Source organism: Silurus aristotelis, assembly GCF_946808225.1.
Source record: "Silurus aristotelis genome assembly, chromosome: 13".
Classification (NCBI taxonomy): Eukaryota; Metazoa; Chordata; class Actinopteri; order Siluriformes; family Siluridae; genus Silurus; species Silurus aristotelis.
This window is the reverse complement of record NC_139586.1, coordinates 8,354,077-8,380,961: the sequence shown is the minus strand read 5'-3', so window position 1 is coordinate 8,380,961 and position 26,885 is coordinate 8,354,077. Positions and strand designations below refer to the sequence as shown.

Below are 26,885 nucleotides of genomic sequence, written 5' to 3'. Positions count from 1 at the left end.
GCTTCTCATCATTTTCTCCTGAAGAAAAGACGGTAAATGGGGAAAACAAGTTGGTTCAACGGAACTCTTGCCCCAGGCCATTCACTGCAGGAGAGTCGAAATCTTTCATTGAAAGAGATCACCACCCCAAACCAATCCCACAGCCAAACACACCCATCCACATGAACAGACACATGAAACAAACTATTCTTTTGTAATTAATACATTACATACACACAAATACACATATATACACACACACACACACACACACACACACACACACGCACGCACGCACGCACGCACGCACGCAACGCACAGGCCCCCACCATGCAAATTAGCAGGCAAAAGTAAGGAATGTTGTAATCAGGTTTGGCTGTAATCATACTTGATCGTTAACATGATTCACTCTACAACACACCTAGTAACAGCTGTGATTTGGCCATGAAGTAGATCAAAATGAAAAGTGATCTCGTGATACTGCGGGCTGCTTCAAATCATCTCCCATCTCCAGTTTGTACTCCAAGCCCGGATGTAAGCATGCTTGAGCAAGTTCATTAGTGAGAGCCTCTGTGTATGATCCTTTATCACTGGGTAGTGTAAAAAGGTAAGCAGGATTCGGGAGGGTGGTAGTGGAGATGTGAGGTGGGGTTGGATAGGTGTAAAGGCTTGTAGGAATGGGCAAAAATCAACGAGCAGGCTGGTTTGCTTCCAAAAAAAAAAAAAAAGCTCTACAAGGGAGTAAACGTGGGGAGGGTACAGTACTTACTGAGCCGAGAGTCCACCCGGGGGTCGAGCCACGATGTGCTCTGGGTTTTGTGGTCAATGAAGTAAATTTCTCCCTGAGGTGTGATTGCCTCCTCCCAGCCTTCCGGCAGCTGTCCTGTTTAAGCAGCAACAGCACAACAGCAGCTCCAGATCAACCAGGTTTGCTTTAAGCATCTCTTGCTTGAGATTTGGTGCCTATGCATTTCAAGGCTTAGGGTAACCAAATGAGGAACAGGAGTGAAAAATCATACTCTGTAACAGAAAACATATTCTGTATCTAAAATTAAAAAGTTGTTCGCATTCCTGTAAACATAGCTAAATCAAGCAAGGTCAAGCTATTTACTATTTGCCATTGTGTAAATCTATAGCCTTGCTGAGTTTGGAGTCTGGGGGGGAAAAAGGTAACGTGTCAGGCCCTGCACTGAGGAGAGGAGAACAAAGCAATAGAAAAAAATCCATCAAAACAACAAAGGCTTCGAGAAATCCCTTCTTGACAAGTGTGGGATGTCAGCCAGCAAGCTAGCATTGTTCTACTGGAAAAATGGAGGAGGCAAGTTGGGGGAGGGACTGTACTGAGAGAAAAAAGAGAGAGAATGAAAGCAAGCAAGCTAAAGAGACAGATGAAAATGAGTAATATCGGTCACTGGGTCTTAGGTTTTATATAGATGACATATCGTCCATCATTCCCTAGGACTGAGATGCCTGTAACTGAAGACATAGGACACAACACCATGTCTGGAAGGAGTATCTAGACACCATTGCAATTTACTTTGTGTATATGAACACGCCATTGAAGAGACAACTAATTTGGAACTGAACCATTGATCTTTCTGTTACAGGGGTGGTGTCTTTTATATGCTTATACTCCATACTATAAACTTTGGTACTTTAAACCATGGCTTCCCCTCCCAGTTCTGGGGACCCACTACCCTGAAGAGCTGCTAATGATCAAGTTCTGTCATATTGGACCAAACATGTTGACAGTTGTTAAAATTAGCAATGCAACAAATGCATTCTAAAAAGGTACACTATATTTACTTTATTAAATGAAAAATACAGGGGCATTAAGACATCCGTAAATGTACCCTCCCAGGAATAACTTCCATTTTTATAGTGAATCTTTGATGGCATAACTGCCAGGCAGATTCTCTAAACTTCATCAGTAAATTACTCTAATGTTAAAATAAAGTCCATTAAATGTGTCCTCTTTTAACCAGCATTATACTGGTATACATCTTGGGTATACAATGCATTTTTCCTTCAACTCTGAGATTTAAGCATGCAAAGAGATGCAGCACATCTCCATAACCATATTGCAGGAACAAGTCCAGCAGGGTGTTGTACTTATTGTTCGTTGGCTAAATGAATCTGATCACAAAAATATGGGCCAAATAGCAGTGATGTCCTCCTGCAACATTATTTATCTGTAATAAATGGACATTCGGTGCAACCCTGATGAGGATGGGTTCATTCTTGAGTCTGGTTCCTCTTAAGGTTTCTTCCTTATGCCATCTCAGGGAGTTTTTTTTGTTTTACAGTTGCCACTGGTTCACTCATCAGGGACAAAATTACACTTAAAAATGAATAAGATGTTCTTTATATCACCACGTTATCTGTGTAAAGCTGCTTTGAGACAATGTTCAATGTTAAAAACGCTATACAAATAAAAATGAATTGAATTAAACAACAACAATAACAATAATAATAAAACAAGTAAAAAATCTTCTGATAAATATATGAACTGGAAAATGTGCGAACATCTCCATGTCTCTAGTACTTATTTTCTGGAATCCCTTAAAAGGTTGGCAACAATACGAGACACACCTTTTTTCCATTTCATCACAAATCAAGATTTGTGAGGAGAAGAGTCAAACAAGGCAAACGCATTTGGAAGTAATTTGCTGTTCTGGCTTCAGAAGGAGGGAAAGAGCTCCAGCCTATGCCACAGGCCAGAGACTCGCTGTGTCTGTCTCTAGAACAAACTAGACATCTCACGCTACAGAAAGACTCTGAAACCGTTGGACTCAGTATTTTCCCAATGTATCCAAAGAAACACCATTAAATACAATAATAATAAAAAAAATTAGCTAGTAGACCATTAGATTTTTTGCCTCATCTTTGGATGTCTCCGATATATTCCATATGTACTTGGTTAATCCAAATATGACTGTAATGATAAAATGTCATGTGATGTTATGTGGAAGAATATTTTTGCGTTTCTCAGACATCCAATCATGGGCTATTTTTGAGAATCATTTAAATTGTAAAACAAATGTAAAATGTAAACAGATGTAGTAATGTAGTAACAGAGTAAAAATCTCTCCACCTCTAAAATTATTTTATTTTTTTTTAAACTGAATTACCTGTGAAAGATTAAGAATGACCTCGCCTGCTTCCATGTATGTTTCTTAATCATTACATCAGCACTCCACTTCTAGATCCAAGTATTCATGGATCGGCAATAACTGTTGTGATGCCTTGAGCTCAACTATGTTCTTATGTGCTGTAAACTATCTATACTGATCCTCTAAATAATAAGTGGTTTAATAATATACATTAATGAGGTTTGGCTCATTTATGGCATTGTAATATGAGATATTTGAGGTATCAAATTATATTATAGAGTTTTGGAAAAGGAAGCAAGATTGCTGTAAAAGAGTGATAGAGTGTGAAGATCCTCACCGAGGTTTGGCTGTGACAGGGCCATTGAGCGCCCCGGTACCCCGCCATTATTGTTGGTTGCCTGAGCATGGAGACTCATCTGATTCATGCTGGCTGCCATAGTCTTGCGAGGATCTTGCCATGTGGTGATCTTCTCTACATGACTACAAAGAGAAAGAAAAATAGTAAATAATAATTAATTTACTCTAGAGATTTAGTTTTCTTTTTTGCACAAAAGCAAATTAACAGTAGGAAATCTCAGCCACTTAGACAAAATCATTTTCATTCTCTCTATTTAAATTTACATATGCAAAATTTTGAATGATTAGCCACTAAAAAAATAATAATATTAAAAATAAATGCAACAAATGCAAAATATGTAAAGGGGGAAAAAGGAAAAATAGCCAAATCCCTAAAGACTACCGTTTTAAGCCACGGAATTTGTTTTATACAAAATAGCTGTTTAATTATCCAATCCAAGTAGATGTTGGTGTTGATTACATTTCCTTAACAACAGTTCAGACAATAGTGCAAGCTGCAGTACAAATCACAGGATTACAGTAATGTGTTTGTTCTTCATTGTTTCTGTAGTGAACGCTAAATCAAAGCTTATGTATGTATATATACATATCTGTACACCATTAGATCTTTATATGTTATGAGCATCCCTTCCCACATTTAGTCTCCATCTGCAGTGATAATAACCACAATTTTTGTAGGAAGATGTTCCACAAATATTTTGGAGTGTGGTTGTGGAGATGTGCACTCATTCAGTAATAAGGGCTTTAGTAAAGTCAGGTACTGATGTGGGGTGAAGAGGATTGGGGGCAAGTCAGCATGTTGAATAGGATTGTGTGTGTGTGTGTGTGTGTGTGTGTGTGTGTGTGTGTGTGTGTGTGTGTGTGTGTGTGTGTGTGTGTGAGAGTGTGTGTGTGAGAGAGAGAGAGAGAGAGAGAGAGAGAGAGAGAGAGAGAGAGAGAGAGAGAATGTGTGTGAATGTTTGAATTATTTACCCAGCAGGTCACTTGTAATTATCTTTGTAGCCATGGTAACATTGTAGAGTATGTGTTGGAATGCATTTCCTTATTTGTGACTGCTATAGTACATGCTGTATAGACTACAGTGAATTCTACTGGCTCATTACTGTTCCTTTGTTTTTCTACTGTAGAATCCAAATGCTCCTTCACATTCAGGTGCACAGTATCCATATCTTTCACAATGCAAACTACTCAGATACTGAATTCGCACATTGCAGCAACTCCAAATGACTCAACAGTTCTCCTGGCACTGGATGCCAAATTACACCTGCATGTGCCTAAACACTACGAGCACCTCATGAACGTTAAACATAAAACAAAGGCACTAATCATGTGGTGAGAAAGAGCATTAAAGCAGATTAGGTTTCAACTTAAGGTTTGTATCCACAGGTTTTAGATGCCTCAGCTGCACAGGCTTGTTTGTACACAAATCCTGTTGAGTGCATAAATCTGAGGCGAGGCGCGTCGGTAAAGGCAGACTGAGTCACCGCATGCACAAAGGGCCTCGAGCCCAGTGTGACTCACTCAGGCCTATTTACACAGCACGGGTAAGATTAGCTCGTTTCCTGCCACTCTGATTTCTGACCTTGGTAGAGCAGGAAATCTGCTCTCTGGAGCATCGCAATAACATACAGCTTTTGCTGCTCACACAATAAGCAATTTATATGAAGTCGATACTAATGTACTTCTAAAACATTACATAAAGTCAAACCAATACCTGATGTGTACCATGTGGAAAATTGGTTTTGTGCAATGACCAAAATATTTGGGGGAAAAAAAAAAAACACCTTTACATTAGGAAATGCCTAGGTGAAGTAATAATACCAACTTTTAGTGTCCATTGTAATTTTATTTAATTTAAATATCATCACAGATTTAATCTGCCCTCACTTTGCTCATATAAATACATTATTCACATTACAACCTACTTTAGAAAAGGCAGAAAAGGTATCAAAAAAGGCAGACGTGTTATCTATACATGCTATTTCATTAGACAGGAAAGCTCATTCTATTATCATAGGATCCTGCCGCTGCCAATATGCAGCAGAGAGTGGGATTTGGAACAACTACTGCATGCTGCAAGTACAAAATCAACATATAAATATGAAGCACATTAATTTTACACACACACATAATAAATGAAAATATTGTTACAGTAAGATGTTGGGGAACCTAAATGTCTGATATTTGTCTGCATAACTTTGAATAATAATAAATAAATAAAAAATAGCTTCATGCATATTCTGAAGGGCTAGTGATTTTTTTCCACCTCTGGAGTGGAAGTGTGCACTTTGTTGACAAAATAGGAAACCTTATAGATGAACAAACCTGGTAAGGTAGTACGATGAGTAGTACTGACTTTTAGCTGTCCTGAGTTGTGCCCAAACACAGGTAACCATCTGTTTAAAATTTTACATGTTTCCCCCAATTTTGTCTGGGTCTCCTCCAACTGTCCAAAACCTGCCGGCAGATCAGCTGTGATAAATTGCCCATAAGTAGATTTGTGTGTGTGTGTCTGCAACCCAGGTAAATTCTTTAATCTTGTCCAGAGCTTTCCTTGAATTGCCTCTGGACCTACTCTGACCTTGACCATAATGAACCATCAATGAATGAACCAATAAATCTCAATAAGAAATAAAGGTCAAAACTTCTGCCTTATAACAGAAACTGTGACTATATTTGCAGCATAATTGTCCACAATTCTAGCTTCATGTCTTGCATTAACATAGAACTGGTTAACAATTCAAACACGGACGTCCGAGAAAGACGTTAATGCCGGCGATTTGTTGGTTCTCAAGCAGGGTGTTTTCATTCACCAGAGGAAGATTTATGAGAAACATGGAATGGTGGGGGATGGGGCAGCAGGCTGAGAGGCCTAAGGGCCCGGGTGGAACAGCTGTCCATCCAGCAGCTGTGGGATTATGACCCCAGGTCTAGAAATCCACACTGAGCAGGTCAACTCTGTTCTTGGTCAAACAGGGAAATGGCTAGGGGCTCATCACAACACCCAAATGTAGTTTTGAATCAGTGTTTTTTCCCCCTCACAGTTTGAGGTAACAGTGAATCAGTGGTTGGATGAATGCTTAGGCCTGGTGTGCTTTTTGGTAAAAGGGGGTTTCAAAGGCATAGATGTGTTTTTTTACTGCCTATTAAGAGTCTGCTAGCAACCTGCACAGATTTAATGTAGAGACAAGTCAAGGTTGAGACCGAACTCTGCTCAAACTCTGTTTAGCTGCCTAAATATCTACAATATTCTCTTCTTGAATCCAAAAATACTCTGTAATCTCTGTAATGGTATAAAAAATTTGACTTTTCTCTCCATGGATTATAGACGATGCTTGAGAAGTTAAGCAGAAATTAAGCAGGCCAAATGTTTCCTTTAAAGAACTAACACAGAGATAAGAAAGCACACAGGATGAGGTCTGGCTGAGCTTCATGTGGCAGAATTTATGCGAGAGTGGTGTTCTGTTTACAGAAGACACTCACACACAAGAACAATGGCTGTTTGCTGGATCTGGTTCAACATTGGGGATAAAGAAAAAGAAACAGCAGCCAGTTGGACACAACACCTAGAATCTGGGCTTTTTGTTAGTGTGCTAGGACTTGAAAATAGAACACAGCTCTAAAAGATCCAAACTTTAGTGCACGTTCACACACAGGCACACACACTCAATCCAGTGATGAATGAGATTCCCGACCAGCATTAATAATCATTTGCACCACACACTTAGATGTAAACATTCAAGTCATGCCTCAGCAAGAGGTGTTTAAAAGACACAATAGTAGGCACAGTTTATGATCATGACTGCAGTGTTTCACTCACACCTTGTCAGTCAACTCCAGAATAAGTTACTTTATCTCTCTCTTTTGCTCTCTCTACTTCAGTTGTACAGGCTGAGATAAACTGACTTCACATATCAATTTACAAGAAACTATTAAGCAGCCTGCTGGATTCTGGAGTTCTTGGTTTTTCATGGAAATTATTCTTTTTTTTCAATTACATGTTTCTATTTGTTGCAGCACTTGACTGAGATATTTATAAGAGAAGGAATTTGCACAGAGGTATCAAGAGATAAATAGAAGACCACAAAGAAGGGGATCACAGTTTAAAAAAAAATGGACTGTGATAATACTTTTACTCCATGTAATTATGATAATAAAAAATATTTTGAACCAAGGCAATGTCTGTAAAGATACAAACTTTGCCTTAAATTCTGATTTTTAAAGGAAACACATTTAATACTCATACTGACATGTCTATGAACTGAGCAGTTTGACTGCAATGACATTTTGCATAATAATAATTATAAATAGGGGGAGTGGTGGCTCCAGCGGTTAAGGCGCTGGGTTGCCTATCGGAAGGTCTGGGGTTCAAGCCCCGGTATCGCCAAGCTGCCACTCTTGGGCCCTTGAGCAAGGCCCTTAACCCTCTATGCTCCGGGGGTTCCTTACGAGGGAAATATCAAGGTCCGTGACATCGGAGTGACGTGGGGCCGCCTTCCCGTGGGCTCACCACCTGCAGGAGGGACCGTAAGGGACGGTGCTGTGAGGATTGGGCAGCAGTCGAAGGCGGGGGCCTGCTTAGACTGCTGCCCCCGCGACCCGGATTAGGGATAAGCGGGTGAAAATGAATGAATGAATGAATAATAATAATAATAATAATAATAATAATAATAATAATAATACCCTGAACAACCTATTTGGATTTTAATCAGTAGTAAAATTAATACTTGAATTAAAGTTATCTGTAAATAAAAGTAACACCCAAGAGCTTCCATGTGTAACGTATACGGATATTCATTGTATTAGTAGTGGAGACAACAAACATTGGATTCATTGGAAACATTGGTTTTTTTCCCCCACTTCAGACAATAGTGTCAATATTCTCTATAGCACATTCATCAATTCTGATGTAGTTGCTGGAAAATGCTAGAAAATTCCTTTAATGCCAGAACTGTATTTCACATTTTTCATTACGGAACATTTCCACTTTATCAATTCATCGTGTTACCACTGGAGCGTTTAATGATCTTATTTCTTAATTTGATTTTGATTTTAACTACTTTTTTAAAGATCTTATACCTTGTGCCAGTATTAAACTCCAAACAGCTTGATAAGCAGTAATGCATCTTCAAAGCAACTGTGCTTCAGTTTTTGATGTGTTGTTGATTGTGGACTTGCAGTCAAGTATTGTGGCCTGTTGTCTTGTAGGCTTGCAGGTGCAGTTGGGGGCTAAAAATAAGAAGCAAACTGGAGATCCTGGGAATAATCCAGCAGCTGCCATCGTTTCAACAGAAAATATGCTGAGCTTTGCTCTTCTTACACATATCCTTAAAACGTAAGCTTATATAGAACATCTATGGCCAAACACACAATATAAAGCTGCAATTGAACCTACATTCTTATTGTGTGTACTGTAGTTATGCTTAATGTCCACAAACAAGGAAAAAGCCAGTTCCTGTTATTAGCCATAACTTTGCAGCTATTAACAGTTTTATAATAATTAAGATAATAACAAAACAATGCTACAATACAAATTAATAAGTTTTTGAGCGTGGGCATTAATATAAACCTTGTAGCTTTCTACTGTTAGAGGTGCATTTAAAAAAATTCATCAAACTCTGACTAACCACATACGAAAATAAACTGGATGACCAATAGAAGTCATGATTACCCTTTAAGCCTAAAAACTACATTGGTAACTAAATGGTTAACTGCTGAAAATTCTTATTCTGAAGCAATTGCGTCCTGGCCTGGAGTCAAATCTCAGGGGAAAGATAAAAAAAAAAAAAAAAAAGAAATCCAAAACACACCCAGAAGTAGAACCTAAAGGTGTAATAAACCAACTCAAAGTTCACAAAACTGTGCCCACACAATTCAAGCCAGGGGCAAATTTAATGCAGTTATGCATCAAATTCATTAACCTTAACCAGACAGTCAAACAGCAGACACTTTTTCGTGTTACATTTTTTTTGGCGTAAAACAGCCAAAGGAAAGCTAAATCCTAGCCTCCTTCCCACATCTAACAGCCCTTCTGATTTCTAATGATATGCTCCAGAACCACAGCAGACATAAAAGCATGTCTTACTTTCATCCTCACTTTGGGTCCAGACAGAGTCCAGACTAAGTGCTCTGGAAATGGCTACAGCTTCTAGACAAGTCTGGTTCACTCTGGAGTTCAATTTAATTCAAGTTAGGAAAATATTACAAGAAATTAAACAAACTATAGAGCACTGGCCTATTGAACTAGTGCCATACTTCAATAACCAAAATCCTCCAGATGAGGATGTGTTCCCTTTTGAGTCTGGTTGCTCTCAAGAGACCATCTCAGAGTTTTTGCTCGACACTGTCACCACTGGTTTAAGTTTGTGAGAAACTTAGAGGGGCTGATTTTATGATGCTAATAGGTAATGTTGTAATCCATTTAATTCTTTTAAGCTGCATCATCCTCTGTTAAAAGCACTATACAAAAAATATTTGAACCGAAATGATTCAGTTAGATTGCTACTTATGAAACCTTTTTCCTGACGCCCATCTTCTTTCACAAGTAATGTAAAAGAGAAAATGTGCCAAACATAAATGTGGCTAGTTAAACCATTGGCATTTTTCACCTTTCCAATAGTGACCAGAATGACACCACAGCACTGGTATAAAGGTTCTCACAGCCACTGATAACGAGAACAAAAAGCTGAGGATCCACTTTCCCAATTAAGACATTCTCAGGTTACTAGGGGGTTTCCCCCCCACTGTCACTAGCACAATAGCTACTCCACCCAATACACAGGGAAGACGAAGCAAAGGGCAATTCGAACCTGTCTTAAAGACGGATCATGATGGGTCAGATTCAGATGCTCTGAATTGTTGCAACACAGCAAGTGGCACCAGCTGGAAATCCTGGTATTAGAAATATTTAATTGAATCTGAAAATGCAAAGGAGGGGAAGGGCAGGAAGGGCACTACTAATTATAGTCATCTCAACTGCTGCCATGCTGCAAGTGCTGAAGATGAAGCCCGAGTTTGGAACCTTCCCCAGGCCTGGGGCAAGTTATGGCTAGTGCTATGGGGGCTGATCATTAACGATCTGGCAGTTCATTCATGCTTGAGGTCAATTACACATTTTAAGGGTATTTCTTTTTTTTTTTTTTTTTAGAAGGAAAACTTAAGGTGTGACCTTTTCTAGGATGTGGAAATAGTACGTCAAGAAGAGTACCTTAGCTTAGTGTATTTGTTTGTAAATACTTATATGGTTCAGTGGAAAGTTGAACAAGCTCCCCGTCAGATCTTCCTCAGCTGTTTTAGAGGGTCTGTGTGTGACTCCTCTTGTTACTAGTTAGGACAACTGGCTGGGCGAGAGCAGCCAGACCCAGGCAGCAGCTGTCGATGGGTAGCTAACTATAGCTCTGGCACAGATATGCAAAAGTTGCTTAAGAGAGAAAGAAAGAGAGAAAGAAAAACATCTCCTTCACTCAGCATCAATGACAGTGTTGACATTCACCTTGCCAGCACACGGAAACAAGAAAAACTAGCTCAGGTATTGAAACCGCACACATTAGCCCATTAGCCTCACTGTATACTACAGGTTTTAAGTCTCCTTATATTGTAAACTAGCAAAATCAATCTGGCCTCCACAGCTTTAGAGAAACCTAACATCTACAGTAAAATGACAAAGGCCTAATTAAGCCAAAATCACCTAGAGTAATTACACAAACTGAACACTTCACTTACTTAAAACTCACCTTTTTAAAGAAATAAACACACAAGGGTTTTATATTATTTCCCTAAGGACCGTTTTGTCATCAACTTCTGTTTACATTGCAACAAATTATACAAAAGGTTTATTTATAAATATGCTTTCGACCCATACTGTTCAAAGGCCTGACATTTTCTGATCTAAATTTCAACAAAGCACCTTCAGCAAAGACCCTTTTCACACACCCAGAAGACTCACTCATGGTACATCTAAAGGACATTAAAAAAAAAGACAACCATCCTGTGTGGGAGAAACAGAGCAGTGAGGACCTTTTTTTTTATTTATTTTTTTTTATTCTGATGTCTTGAATGAGGGTAATAACTTCATGGAAAGTCAGATTAATGTACATTTCAAAGATTTAATAGACATTCTCCTTTCTGGTCAAGGTAACGGCACATGAGGCAGGATTGCACCTTGGATAAGACATTTGTCCATCACAGGGCACCATGCACAAACTCATTTAGCACAGCCACTTCAACTACTGGCATGTTTTTGGTGCAAGAGTGAAAACCGAAGACCCGAAATGGCACCCATCTGGATATAGGGGCAAACAAAACGCTTAAAAAACTTTTTACAAAGTTTAAGCTCAAGACACCATGAAGCTGTGATGCCACAACAATGAAAAAAAATTTCCCCCAAATAAATACACTGTACAGACACAAAAATATAATAATATTTATTTAAAAAAATGAAATAAAAGTTTGTTTAGCATCATTTAGCCTTTCAGAGTGCAGTAGAAAAAGAAAAACTAAAATTTTTTAAGATTCTTTTTTTTCCTCAAATATAAGAGGACATTATTAGCATAACATTGAAAGACAAAACAGAACTGTGTGTGTGTGTGTGTGTGTGTGTGTGTGTGTGTGTAAGCGCTTTTGGTGGCTAAGTGACCTTGAGGAAAATCTGTATCTGAACATGTAAGGAGGAATTTTGTGGTGCTGTGGCATGCTGCAAGAGGCCAAGCCTGAGCTACATTTTCAGCATCACCCTGACAACAAGGCACCACCAGTTGCACATTCTTAGACTGGACATTAACATAAAAACAGCTCTTATACCTCCATAACAGAAAAGCCCTCAACACTTCTGAGTTAATCGTTAACTGCTTTTTACATGAATTACTTTTGAACTGCTTTGCACTTAAAATCTCTGTCGGTCCAATTCAGCAAATGAATGACTCCCAAAAACAGGTTAAAGTATTGGATAATTGGAACTAATGAGTCTGGGGAACTGTGGCTCTGAATTCATTTGGGTCTGTTAAACCTGAAAAAGCAAGCATTTGAAGCCTTTTATTCAGCCTGTGTGCCAAGAGCGTGCTGAATCCATCAACAATCTCTACAGAGAATGGCTTCCAGGGAGCTCTTTGGCCTGAGCCAGGCTGCCAAGACAGGCGCTTTTAGTGGACGTCCCAGAAAAAAGCTCCATCTGCCATGGAAAACACTGTGTGAGTGAGCAGCTTTGTGGGCCATGTGGACATATTCCCTCCAAGATAAAGAGTAAACCGTCTGCTGCCTGTGACGTGACCCCAGAGCTGGAAGACCCTTGTACACCAGACCAAAAAAACCCCCACCAGAGCCAGCACTGCAAAAATTAAACATGATTCTTGAATCAAATTTCAAGAATGTGTTTGAGTGTGCGAGTTGTGCGTTTGAGGTGCTTATTTCAGTTATGTTTTTAAGCTGAGTAATTGTTTAAGCAATTTAACTAAGCTGAGCATTTAAGTGTTCAGTGCTTGAGTTAAGTGAGGGTTTGAGTGTAGTAAGGGTTTCAGTTCAGCCTTTGAATTCAGTAAGGGTCCGAGTTCAGTTTTTAGTAGTGTTTTCTTCAGTGCCATTCTTGTACCTTGGTGTCTGGATGATAAATTCTCATAGAATAAGTAATGAAACCTTCCCATTATTCAACACTTGATTTGTTGACTTTTTACAAGCCATGTTCTATCTTGAAGTCTTCCGTTTCTTGACATCCATCCATATGTTAGCCAACAGGGAAATAGAATTAGCTGAGGGCCACTGCTCTGTGGATAGTGCTACAATACATCCAGTGAGGGCCATAAAACAAAAGAGCATTTCACACAAAAAGCCCATTAACTTTGGATAGCACACTAGCCCCTTTCTCCCATCCAGAGAAAGTACAAATAAAAAGAGTGGATTGATATTAGCCTAATGCCCTCCTGCACAAAGCACTCATTGTTAATAATCCCACAGCAGACATGGGAATGAACCCTGGATCTGAGCCAGTTCCCCACCTCGCTCTCTGCCTCTCACATACCCACACCCCCTAGCTCTATCCCCTGCTAATTTACCGCTTAATATACTCAACCTGCCATTATTAACAGCTTATTTGGATTTGCACTTTCTACCTTAAATTACCTATACATATATACCTATATATTTCTTCTTCAAGACACATCAGTTTTCTACAGCCATGTTTAACAATTTTATTGTATCCTATTCGACATTCTAAATTATTTCTCAAAATAACGTTTACTCTCATATAGCATGATCTTCACAGCAGAGCAATATTCCACTTTTGGAACAAACAGAAATTGCTTATTTGACACCGCTAAATGTAAACTGCAACAACATAGCAAATAAGATTTATTTCTTAATTTTCTTTTCTTATACCAAGCATTTTAATGTGTCCAAACCTGATTTGTTTGCTTGGGCTGTAGTCCCAACTTGAATTTGCATATGACTCAGCTTTTATAGTAACTATGCAGAGGTGTGAACACCAGAAGTTAAAAATCATTAACAAAAGATGATTTTGCCATGTGGACTGGACCAGTCAAACTGCTTTATTCGATTTGATTATAATAATTATTATATATAAAAAATATATTAAAATTATATGAACATTTTATATATTTATATTAATGTTTCCTTGCTTAAAAATTGCCAACATGTGATAATTTTTAAGACAATCCTGGATTATAGATTGTCCCAAATTACTTGCTATAGCAACAAGGTATACCCAAAGTAGTGAGCATTTATAGTGAATAGGAAGTGAAATGTCAGACAACGTGTGAGGTATGAGCACCTAAAAATGAGTTGTAAAAAAGAGAGTTGTAAATTCAAATCTGATCCAAAACCCATAACAAATAGAGAGAAAAGACAGATTGCAAAAACTCAAATGTGGATATAAAAAAAACCTTTGTCAGCAGCCTGTCTGAACATAGGCTTATCCATAACGGAGACCAGTTCAGACACGTCTCACCCAGAGACGCCATGGCAGCTGACGCCAATTGCTATTCTGACAGCAACAGCGCACTGACCTATAAGCTAGCAGTGAACTGGATCACTATGGAGAAAACCTTGCCACATGAAGTTATGGATGAAATTGGCACTTTTCCGTTCCTTGCGGGGAGCTAATCGGAATGTGGCATCAGGAGGCCTAAAGGCTGCGTAAGAGCAGAGACTGCAGCTATGCAGCTGTACCGGTTTTGTTTTTTTTAACACCTGCAGTTTGCATGGGCGTTCTGTCTTCGTAAAGAAGAACTTCTTGAAGTCTCTGTGTGAGGGGGGTTGAAAAATTCCTAAATGTTAGCTGCCAGTCATGCCCTCCACTAGAGATTTTAATGTGTGCTTGTTAAATGGTGTGCCTAATCAGATTACGGCAAAGTCAGTAAACTCAAGGAATTCCGTCATCCTTTGCTTCTCACTGACTTTATGGCCAACCCCCATTCATAACTTACACAGTGGCGACTGGAATGCAGCTGCCTCGGTTTGAGAGAGATCAGGAGCATGTCAGGGCCCCTCCGCGAGAGCACATTCTCCCTTCATTATCGCGTCTTTTTGATCAGACAATAAGCATTAGCTCATGCTCAAGTTGGCCCACACCGGCATGTCCTCGGTGGCCAGAGACACGTCACACGTGACAGTAGTGTGAATCAGGATGGACCCCTGTCCATCGCCTGCTCTCTGATCAGCTCAGAAACAATTGCGGCCGCACGCATCGGCGTGCTGAATGAAATGCCTGCGGTATAGAAAAGCAGGCGAGGGGTCGCCAAGAGCTTTTCTGTGCTGCGGGAACAATACACCCACATAACTGCTGCTCAAATTCCAGACCTCATGAATAGGCAGTGAGAGAAAGAGCTGAAGAGATAGAGGGAGGAGTTTGTATCCAAGACCCCTCCTACTTGCAGGAAAACCCATATATGGGCAAAAAAGAGAAAAACTTCTGTCAGCTTTTGATAGTATTCAGCAAACCTTTTAAGGTACGATTTATAATTTTCCGTTATATTCGATAAAACAAGAGCAAAAACTAAATCTAATTTCTTATTCTACACCTATTCCTAAACTGGAGGTGCATAAAACTGTCTTTGAGAAAGATATACTGTTTTAAAAAAAAGGGAAAAAAAACTAAACCAAGTTTTTCAAGCTCCATTCTCCAGACATCTTAGGCTTTCAAAGAATGCATTGTTTTTGGAAAGTTACAAGATTTTGGTCTTCTTTAACAGCTGTGAAGTCTACAGATGGCCCGACATTATTTAGACTGGCAAAAACTGGCACACGGAATATTTTTGATGCTTCATTTGTAGTTCAAGGAGTTATCTTTGTTCGGGTTTCATGTCACACAGTTTGCCTGGTCCTGGATAAATTTGCAGAGCATAATTTATTAACGTTTGTAATGAAGTAATCGATGCAGAATCGGATTATCTTTTTTTCCTCTAGGACTAAATTAAATCCCCACCAAAAGATCAAACAAACCACTTTCTTACACAGGACTATTTACATATGACACATTATAAAGTTTAAGCCCACTAAAAAGGCCAAAAACAAGGCCTAATGTTTTCATTTCTTTTGTAAAGTTAGTCATATTGTCCGTTTTCCCCATATTTACTGCAGCCTTTGAAGTGACTCATGTTTGTTGTTTTTTCTACTTTACCAAACCCCAAAGAGAGGTCCCTTCAGCTATTATCTAGGCAAACCAAAGGAAATGAGTGGTTCCATATCCTGTGGACTGAGCAGTCTTTTTTAACTGCATATTGGGAAATGGGAGGAGGGAGAGTGTGGAAAATGGCACAGAAACAAAAATCATATAATAATTAAATAAAAATAAATAAATAAATAAATAAATAAATAAATAAATAAATAAGAAATGTGACCACTGGTCTGATGTAATTTAAAGTACAACTCTTATGAACAGAAACATCTAAACTTATAAACAAAAATAAGACAGTTAATATAATAACAGCTACTATAAACAAATATTATTTCCTTTATAATATAATAAAATAATGGCTACTGCAGGCCCTGCTTTTAAACTATTGTGAACCCAGACAGTGTGTGCAGCCAAGTTTACATCTACTGCATTATAATGATCAAAAGCAAAAGTTCCTGGAAGAGCTTAGACTTGTCTGTTCCATGCACTGTGCTGAGGTCTGTAACTGACAAAGGTGAAAGCACATGAAATGCAGTCAAGCACGTACGTGTGCGTGTGTGTATATGTGTGTGTGTGTGTGTGTGTGTGTGTGTGTGTGTAGTAATCTCCCATCTTCTCTCCAGCTAAAGGCTTCCAGCTGTCTTCCCGTAAAGGGACGTCTGCTGAAGGTCAGCAGCACCATGTAGGAGAGCTGATATGTGGCCAGAGAGCCGTTTCCTCATTTAACAGTTATAAACCACGACTGAGGACGATTTACAGGAGCGGCCACATAAACAAAGCTCTCTCTGTCAGACACCTCCGGCCCCTGCACAGCCGTTTAAGCAACCTCGCGCATATCGGATTATTGACTGATTTGAGCACGTAACTGCTCGCAGTCTGCAAACATGCAGACAAAACTTTCTTTTCCCTCTCACCCAGCATACATTAATTAAATCAAAGCTGGCCCTTAGATGCTTTATGAATAGATCATCTTATCTGGCAGAGTTAAACACTCCACGTCAGGGATCACACGTCACTCTGAAGGGTCTCTTTGTTTTTAAAGTGTTTGCAGCGATGCTAACAGGACACAAGCGAGACCCTGAGCGAGAACGAATCAAAAATTATGACTTTGTTCTATAAAACTATAGGATCTGAATATGAGCAGTTTCTCAAAACAGACTTCATTTAAGTGCAGCAGCAAAGGTCAAGTATTAAACAAGCCTTGCATCAAAAGCCTAAAGCCCATAAATAACAGGCTGTTTCTATATATGATATGTCAGCATGGTAGAGGCCCTCACTTAGGGCTCTTCTCAGATTGGCCCATCAGCTGTTGTGTATGTGAACAGCAGCTACTGTGGCATTGTTGACATTGCCAAACTCAGTAACGCTTTGGAAACTCAAACGGCTACACATACAATCAATTAATAATCACATCTTATCTATCAGGTAATTTAAAACAAACCAACCCTGGTTCTTTAAAAAGCAGATCAACAAAATTAGACAGATTTGTTTTTTTGTTTTTTTTAAATACAACTACTGAGGAAGTTCACAACATATAATTAACAACAGAAAACCATTCCATATTGTTATACAACTACGGTATTGTGCTTTCAGTTGCTAGGATAAACCAAAAGTTTAAAAAAATGCAAACTTTAACTATTTTCAGGAAATCATAAAATATTTTAAATTACCATAGTGATAGTGGCCAGCAACCTGTAAACCCCCAGGTGAGATGGAAAAAATCCTAAATATATATATGGTATGGCTACTTTATAAATAGTAGCCAAACCAAGGTCCTATTAGAAACTGTCAGAAGCCCTACTTCCATTACTGTCCACCTGCTTAATTGAATTTGTGCCTAGTGCAACAGACTGGATGAACACAAGAATATGACTTGTACTTGACTCTTGATTAGCTCAAAAGAGAACAGCACATGTAATCAACCAATATTTTCAACTAATTTAAAAATAGCAAAAGGCAAGATATGTCAAGCAAAAGATTTCTGTCTTTGGTTGAATTGTGTGACACAACAGGTATTATCAAAGACAGTCTCTTGCATCACATGTTCCCAAACCGGCTTATCCATTCATTTGCTAGAGGCCTATCCCTACTCTGCTCAAATAAAATCCACCAAAAAAATATCAAGTCAATTCTGCTCCCAGAATTCATGCTAGCATGCCAGAAAATCTACTCCTATGTATTTTATGAAACAGATGTGTCCAATCATATTATCAAACTGTAGCGAAGAAGAAATCAGGAAACATGGAAGAACAAATCCATTTCTCAACTGGTTGTAAAAAGCAAAGAATAATTTACAATTTACTCATCTTGGGCAGACTTTAAAAGGAATATTAGGTATAAAATAGCAGACAAAAACCCCAAGCTTTTTTTTTAAAGAAAAAAAAACGTAAATCGGACTATCATTGACTAACTGAACCAGAAAACCCAGCTGCGGATCACTACAGTGATTTCATAACCATCATTGCCTTTTGTTAAACTTGTGCCAGTGGATCTGTCTTTCCTGGACTTCTAAGTGCTGTTCCTTTAGTTATTGCTTAAGGACACCGACATTTACAACCAAAACAGGTTTGGGGAGATGCGAGATGTCGCACAGTGACAATTCCTTAAGTCAGTGATGCGGGAGGTGACGCAGCAGTAAAGAAAGATACTTCTGGAAGTGTTCAAGGTGGAATGGCTGTTCGAAGTCATATTACAAACAATACGTACTTCCTGAATCTAAAAATGGGACATCATTATTTTCTGCTTCTTTAGTTAAATTGTCAATTGTCATGGCCAATTGTAAAATTTGAAATTGTGCATATAGCTTGAAGTAAGAAGAATCACCTAAAAGCATGGCCTAAATCTAGTGGCAATATTTTAAGTATTAATTAGTTTCTTCAAAAGGCGCCAGCACACAAGGTGTACAGAGACAAAGGGAGACCAGGGGGGTTTGTTAGTTATTGGGGGGGGGGGGGGGGGTCCACTTATTCGAAAGAATAATTACCCCTGACAGGCAGACTTTTGTCTTCTTGACTGCTTAATTGCAGGGCGGAGGGAAGCCCAGGTCTGCAGCTTTGTTGATGGTGGATGTGCCAACTGAATGGCAGGCACTAACATGTTCATCTTAAAATGCAACAACACAGTTTGGAAAGAAGAGGAGGAAATCAGGAAAATGACCACATGGAGGCCGTTTCTGCATCTGAGTCAAAGTCATACTTCTGGACAAAACAGGCTTTGAGATGTGCGTCAGAGTAAATCACTCATCTGTACACAACATGTCCATTTATTTGCTATGCCTGTTCATTGTTCCAATCATAACGGTTAGATGCATTTTATTCAAATTAATAGACAACAAAAATTGATTAGGTAAAATATAATCCCTGATTTAGGATCATTAGTCAAATTAGAGTGACGTTATATTATTATTATGTCACCCCGATACAAGCTGTGGGTGCGATATAGGTGGAGCTTATCAGTTTACACATCCCATTGAGCTGGACACACCCTGGGTGACCTATAAACATTCTAGTGATTGAGAGAACCACCACGACCTCTGCCCCCCTCCCCCCACACACCCCAACCCTTCATTCCTAAAATAAGCCTGTTCAAAACAATTATATACACAGAGCCACGCTTGTCTTTCACCTTAGGCACATCTCAAAAGAGTCATTCTCATCACATGATCAAGGTGAGTCTTGATAATGGATTTAGAGTGAAAAGTGCAGTGTGTGCAAATGAAAAGAAAACACGTCTTCATTTGTCTGACCCACACCCTGAAACTGTCAGAATGTTTCCTACACACTCACCTTAATCCTGTGTATCTGAATGCAGATCAGTGAAACTTTAGGTCAGGCATAAAACGTAGAAACGAAAGTACTCTCTGTTCTCGTTAACAACTAACTTGACTTAGGAGTATTTCAGCAGAGATCCAACATTACAGTTAATGGCGGCAGCTACGATATAAACGCAGTTTCCTAAAAAAAAAAAAAAAACAAAAAAACTACACAGCTAATGGAGCCTATAAACCATTATTTATTGTATCATATAGGCATTCTGTTATCATCTAACCATCTAAACTAAAAGAAACGTCACTGCATGTGAGTGACACCAAAAAAATATGAATTGCTTGAAAAAGAAAAACAGTCAAACAAGGTTCCAGAAAATCTTCTTTAAAATGATACCAGGTTAGAAGTCTTTGTTTTGTTTTTTTTTCCTTTGAAAGAAATTACATTTACTCGATTTAATTCCACTTTCCTCAATTTTTGTTTGTAAAAAGATCCTGCACTTCTTCACGACTGCAGACAGGTTCAAGAAAGTTTTATATATATATATATATATATATATATATATATATATATATATATATATATATATATATATATATATATATATACACTTTTATATTTAAAAAAATACATATTTTCAATTCCATACATTTTTTATTTATTTTTTTTTGTTATTGGTACCACTGATCGTTTCTTTTCTGGAGCCTTTATTAGAGAGTGTAAATCACTGCGCGTCACTCACGGAAGGTCTATTATACTATGATTTTTCATGAATCCCGGAGTAACCGCGCGCAGCAGGCCGAACCCGGGGATGCTACATCACGGATCAGAGCAAGCCTGACACTCACTTGAGGAAGTACTTCTGGCCGGTGGACGTGTACGCCATCTCCCACCCGGGCGGCAGCGGCAGCTCATCGGTGACATCGAAGGACTGGTGGCGGCTGTGCGCGTGCTGCGCGGGGCTCGAGGTGACGGCGGCGGCCGCGAGCGCACCGGGTCTGAGCTGCAGTGATGCGGGCGAAGAATGAGAGCGCACGTGCTGTGGTGGGAGCCTCGGCGGCTGCTGGCTGCCCGAGTCCGTACTGGACTGGCGCGAGTGAGAGCCGGAGTCGGGCTCCTTGAAAAACGACTCGGGCAGGTGTTTCTTCCTCCAAGAGCTTGGCCGCGGGTTCAGTACGGCGTTAAAGAGCGCCTCGAGGTCCGTGTCTGGGTCCTTGGCGACATGGATCACTTGCTGGCCCGGTAGAGGCTGAGCTGGGTTGCTACTCATTTTGGGGGTTTTTTGGTGTTGTTTTTTTCTGCTTGTTCGTTTGTTTGGTAACAAAGGCAAATTATTAACGAAGTAACGGTTCGCTCGTTACAAAAAAAAAAAAAACCACTTAGGAAATCTTTTAAAACAAGGCCCGTTTCTTTCTGTCCTTTTAAAATCGTTCAGGCCTCCGGTACTAACTCTATTTATTTCTATTTTAGTCCATTAAAGTTAACACAAGACTAAGAAGAAGAAGAAAAAAAACATCTCACTCGGCTCGACCTGTGGGAAAATGTTTCGAGACAACTTTCTTTTCCTGCTCTCGGTCGACCTTCCTAATTCCAGTGCTCCGGTCCCAAACTTTGTAAACTTTTTCCTCCACAGCGCCTGTGTCAGCGCTCCCTCATGAATATTCTATGAGCACGATACGCCTGGAGCAACACTCCCTTATAAATATTAAATTAGACCGCACCTCTTTCTCATGAATATGTATAAATAAAGCCATAAACACCGTGAACTTCAGGTTTCGTAACAAGCCTGAGCAACAAGTGTATTAGAGATTGAATATCTGTAAACAAGCGCAAACAAGAAATTCAATTGCATAATAATAATAATAATAATAATAATAATAATAATAATTGTAAGCGAAAAAAAAAAAAAAAGTTACCAATCTTATAAGGTATCTGCCATAAATTTTTCATTCAGTTAGAATTCATACATAATTCTGAGGTAAGAAATTATATAACACTAATTTCCTACTAATGTGTATGCTATATCACAGTTACCTATTTATACAATTTAACACCATGGCCCTGCTAAAACCTAACAACAAAAATAATTTTTAAAATATATGGTATCTCAGTGGTTAAGGTGCTGGGTTACTGTTTGGCAGGCCGGGGGTTCAAGCCCCAGTATCGCCAAGCTGCTACTCTTGGGCCCTTAAGCAAGGCCCTTAACCCTCTGTGCTCCACAGGTGCCATATCATCTCTGAGCAAGCTGGGATATGCAAAAAATGAATTTCACTGTGCTGTAATGTATGTATGTGTATATATATATATGACATGCAGAGTTTTAAATCCAAATCTATACAATGACTTCTACATATACATGATATGGTCAAAATTAGAGGTCAGAGCTCTGGTCATGGAGTTCCTCTACACCAAACTTATCAAACAATGTCTTTGTAGACTTTGCTTTGTCCACAGGGGTACAAGTCATGCTGGAACAGGAAAGGGCCTTCCCCACAAACTTGCAAGCAATTGTTTGAAATATGCTGCAGCATTAACCCTTCACTGGAAAAAAGGGGCCCGAACCCTGAAAATGCAATTCACCAACTAGCAATTCCATGGCATCTGTCAAACCCAGATTCACCTTTTAGATAATAGATCTGGAATGTACCACTTCATCATTCAAAAAAAATCTCCCACTGTTGTCACTCCAGCTAAAGATATGTGCCATTGCACATAGTACATCAGAAATGAACTTAGGAAGTGGCAATTGTGGCATCTTAGACCATGCTACATTGAAAGTCACAAAGCTCTTAAGTATAACCCACTTTACTGTCAATGTTTGTCTATAGAGATTGAATGGATATCTAGCATGCTTGATTTTATGTACCTATTAGCAGTTAATGAGGTGGTGGAATGAACTTTCCCTAGATGTCCAAACAGCAGAGTCACTGGCTATCTTCAAGCGACAGGTGAAGACCTACCTCTTTCTGAAATACTTAAACTAGCACTGTTACAGGTTTGCTTTGTCTTTTACATAAATAAATAAAAACTATTTTTAAGAAAGTTGTATGCAAATGTATCTTAAGTTTGTAATCCAGCATACCAGTGTAGATTTATTCATTGATAGAGACCTAAAGCACTTTAGTACATCGATCTGGACAAGGGCATCTGCAAAATACAGCAAATATAATGTGGCTAATATATCCAAACTTAATGATTAAAAGTAATGTCAACATACCTTTGACCATATATTTGTTTTCCAGTTTTTACAATTGAATCTGTGTTATGATCTTTCAGTGTGGCAGTACCATTTTCTCCACTTACTTTATTACAATATTTTGATAGGCAGAGAATGTAGTTTGATATTTTTTTAATAGTTGATTATAATTGACGTAAGTGAGAAGTGAATCACTGCATCTGAAAGTTTAATTTTATTATATATATTAAAAATAAAAATAAAACATTTTCGTCCTCAAAGCACATTATTTTCAAAATAATTTTATTGGCAAAAACCCACATGAATTATACATGTCATAATGAAACTTTCTGTAGAATAAATGTTTTGCTACAATCAATGTCAAGTAGCTTTTGTGTATATTACAACTCCTCAGTATCCTGAGTTCAGGATTATACCTGCTGTGAGGCAACACTTCAGTCACCCATTCGTAGGACAATATGGAATTTTATTTAGTATTAATTATATTAAAAAATAAATTGAGCATTACCCTAAACCCCATTGTCATCTGGTTGTGTAAATATCCAAAACGTGTTTATCCAACAAAATATCGGCAAACATGAATAAATAGAACTAAAAAAAAGTCCTACAAAAGTTCAACAAGCATCATAAAACCCAAATATGTGTCATATGTCTCTATCAAGCCATTTCTCACAAACTGACTACAGAATTAACACCTGTGTGCCTTTAATCCTTTTTTCCACACCACTTAACCCTGACTACTAGAGTGCAATTATCTAAAGGCCATTATATATATATATATATATATATATATATATATATATATATATATATATATATATATATATATATATATGGAATGAACATGGCTAAGATTTAGACAGAGGGAAAAGGCTTAGTTTTATGTTCTCTTACATACCTTTGTTTTTTGTTCTTTTGTTACAGTGAAAGTGATAGGTGCAAAAATGCTGAGAAATCGGCACATTCAGGCTAATAACCTGTTTAGCTCCTTTCTCTCATGTGTGAGATTAGTGAATGATTAGAAAATTAATCATTATCCCAATCCGAAGGAACTTTCTATACTGTTAACCTTATTTTTGTTCTTGAAATGAATGATACTTGAGCTTCCTCCATATACACCGGACATAACCAAAGGACAGAAAGGACAGGTAATTCAAAGATGTATAAAGGTTTAGTTATGATTTTCTGCTGTTGACACTGAAACATTTAACTATAACCATTCAATCAGTCTTCTTGTGCTGGGTCCTAAAATGCAATGTTTTCCTTTTACAACACACCTGGCACATCAGGTCATTAACTACAAGCTTAAACTGCAGTAGAAAGAAAAGCAGAACAGAAGTGCTCCTGATTACTGTTTTAGGTGACCTTTAACACCACCTAGTGTGCATTCTCTGTACAATCCTATTTAATGTTGCGTAGAATTCGGCGGCAGTGGTTGCTCTTGACCTCAGCGAGCGCTCGCTCCAGCTCCTGGATAAGGTGCTGCAGTGTGGCGGGATCGGTCTGTAGAACCCGAGCGCTTCGTGCGTCTCCACTATCCAAATGAAGCTTCAGGGTGACTGTAGGTTTCACCTGCTGTCTCATCACCCTGCTGGCCATCTACAAAAACAACAGTGTCAATCCGTTAAATTTGTCATACCTCACTTTATGTGTATGAAATAAAATAAAGGTTTGAGTTAAAGAACGAAAGAGACTTTGTTTCTAAAAAATAATTGTTATATAAATGATGGAAGTGAGAATCTCAAAAAAGCAAAAACAAATGTTTTGGGAAATAAAGTTTACACCTTCTAAGGATTTTGAATAGGGAAAATGGAACAATGCTTCTGTATTTGATCATTTGATCATTTATTTAATTGATACATACTAAACATTTTTTGCACGCTGTTTTTAAAGAATTCCAAAATGCTTGAAATGTAAAAAAAAAAGAAAAAAAAAAAGAAAAAATAATAATAATAATTATAAACACGAGTTCAAAAGTTTGCATCCCCATGCATTTTAAAATGGAAAAATTTAGTTGTATTTCAATCGCATACTTGTTATTATAATATTTGTTTATTATAAATCAATGCTAATCATAATTGAATAATAATTCATAATTTAAATGTAATTTAACATCCATTAGAACAGAAAATTATTTATAGAAGTTGATTTGCCTTTCCCACACAAACTCCAACCTTAAACTCTAAACTAGTATAATAATAATAATTTTTTTTTAAATGTACTATTAATGTCTTCAATAGTATCATATTCATTACATAGCATTTTTTTTGTTTGTGATGGTAAAGGAACATCTGTGACACCTAAAACATTACATAAATAAATTAAATTTGTCTTTGTCCAGTTTTACCTTAAGGGATGCAAACATTTGCACTCAACTGCATGCAATTTTTAATTTTTAATAAAAAGAATCTGTTAAACAAGTTCTGCACATGATGTATTGTGCCTTCATTCATTCCTGTCTAAAATATATCAAAAAGACATTACACTTACAAAAACAGAATTATTAATATTCATTTAACTGGTGTAATAAGATACCATAGAGACAATGACAACCCCACCTGTACATCAAGCCGCCACTCGAGGTTGTGATAGTGAGACAGAGATGGGGCGAGTCCGCTCAGAATCCGACGAACCTCTTTACTGTTTTCCAAATATAGCTGCAGCAGAAGTTTATTGAGCTCCTCTGAAAAACCCAACACCAACACAGAATCCTGAAAGTCCAGTTCAGAGATCTACAGGAAGATCAAACAAAAGAGCAGTTCTTTACATACTGTATATATTTCTGTCCTGGGCCATTATAAATTGATCAAATCGCTTACCATCAGCTTTGAACTTTCAGTAAGAATAAACATCAGTCCCTCAACGCCATGCTGGACAGTCTCTGCTGGGACACTCAGCTTTCCTGCACCACATGAACCAAAGTTATCAACAGTTCCATTAAGCAAATTATGAGCAATAACTGTTACTCTGAGCGCAACATAATGAGACTTACTTGCTGCCCCCTCATAGATTTTAGGGTTTGAGCCCTTTTTCAGAAATTCCACAGCAATTCTGCCAAACTCACCAACAACTGCAAAAGCAATTTCTACATTCGGCATGGAATTCAAACTAATCGCATAGCAAGCTAAATTTTATATTTGTCACTAGAATTGACTGTTTGATTGCATATAAAAAGTTAATAGTATTTCTGCAAAGCAATTTAATGAAACAAACAAAAAAAATGTTTAATCCAAAATAATATTTGATAATTATATACATGTGCATATACACTAAAGCTGATTAGTACTTGTTATATGTATCCTATGTACATGGATCACAGAACACAATCATTTGATGGCTAGCAATAAAAAGCTAAAAGCTAACGTTACTTACCCGATGGGTCCACGTCGGCTAAAAACCCCAGATGCTCCTTGTGCTCATCAGATAACACTAACAACATTCTGACTGTCTATTTAAACCCTAAAAATAATAAAGTTTTATACTATAAACGCAGACAGCTAATCTGCCTGACACTGTTTGCTGGTAATGCGTCATATGACCATATGACCTGGTTCTCGTGCTCCGGAACAGAGTCCGACTACAAACAAACGGGAGATATGATAATGGTTCCGGTATAAATTCACGAAAAATAAGAAAAAGAAAACAAAAAAAAAAACAAAAAAAAACAACAACAACTCTGTTTTACGGGGGGGTTACATGACAACATTTTGGAAAAAGAAAACTCCCTTTTAAGCTTTAGGAAAGATTTTTACCAAACTATTTGTAAATAATGTGTACTGTAAACACATACAATGAAGCATTCAATGTCTGTTTAGGTTTATGTACTCTAAATCCACCAATTACCGTCATGTATC

The 26,885-nt window shown here is 38.2% G+C and overlaps 2 protein-coding genes across 3 annotated transcripts in view; both read right to left on the bottom strand.

Annotated features, from left to right (window-relative positions):
- wwtr1 (WW domain containing transcription regulator 1) overlaps positions 1-21,471 on the bottom strand; it is a 38,131-nt gene extending 16,660 nt beyond the window's left edge. Inside the window, exons 1-3 of one of the 2 annotated variants that reach the window (XM_083558311.1) lie at positions 20,684-21,471; positions 3,430-3,572; positions 749-862 (exon numbers count right to left, since the gene is read on the bottom strand). In XM_083558311.1, the coding sequence (XP_083414437.1) occupies positions 749-862; positions 3,430-3,572; positions 20,684-21,105 (679 nt within the window). In that variant the 5' untranslated portion in view covers positions 21,106-21,471. The remainder of the gene's footprint in view (positions 1-748; positions 863-3,429; positions 3,573-20,683) is intronic. The other variant, XM_083558312.1, reaches the window with a different exon arrangement.
- Positions 21,472-23,954: 2,483 nt separating this feature from the next.
- commd2 (COMM domain containing 2) lies at positions 23,955-26,606 on the bottom strand. Its single transcript, XM_083557890.1, has 5 exons — positions 26,404-26,606; positions 26,024-26,101; positions 25,851-25,933; positions 25,590-25,763; positions 23,955-24,630 (listed from the first exon to the last, which is right to left on the bottom strand). The coding sequence occupies exons 1-5, from the start codon at positions 26,468-26,470 to the stop codon at positions 24,433-24,435; spliced, it is 600 nt and encodes a 199-aa protein (XP_083414016.1). The 5' UTR covers positions 26,471-26,606; the 3' UTR covers positions 23,955-24,432.
- Positions 26,607-26,885: the final 279 nt, after the last annotated feature.

Coding starts and splice junctions, on each gene's coding strand:
- commd2 (XM_083557890.1), bottom strand. CDS start 26,470: ATGTTGTTAGTGTTATCTGATGAGCACAAGGAGCATCTGGGGTTTTTA. Junction 25,934..26,023: donor AATCTATGAGGGGGCAGCAA/GTAAGTCTCATT, acceptor CATGTGGTGCAG/GAAAGCTGAGTGTCCCAGCA. Junction 24,631..25,589: donor AGTGGCGGCTTGATGTACAG/GTGGGGTTGTCA, acceptor TTGTTTTTGTAG/ATGGCCAGCAGGGTGATGAG.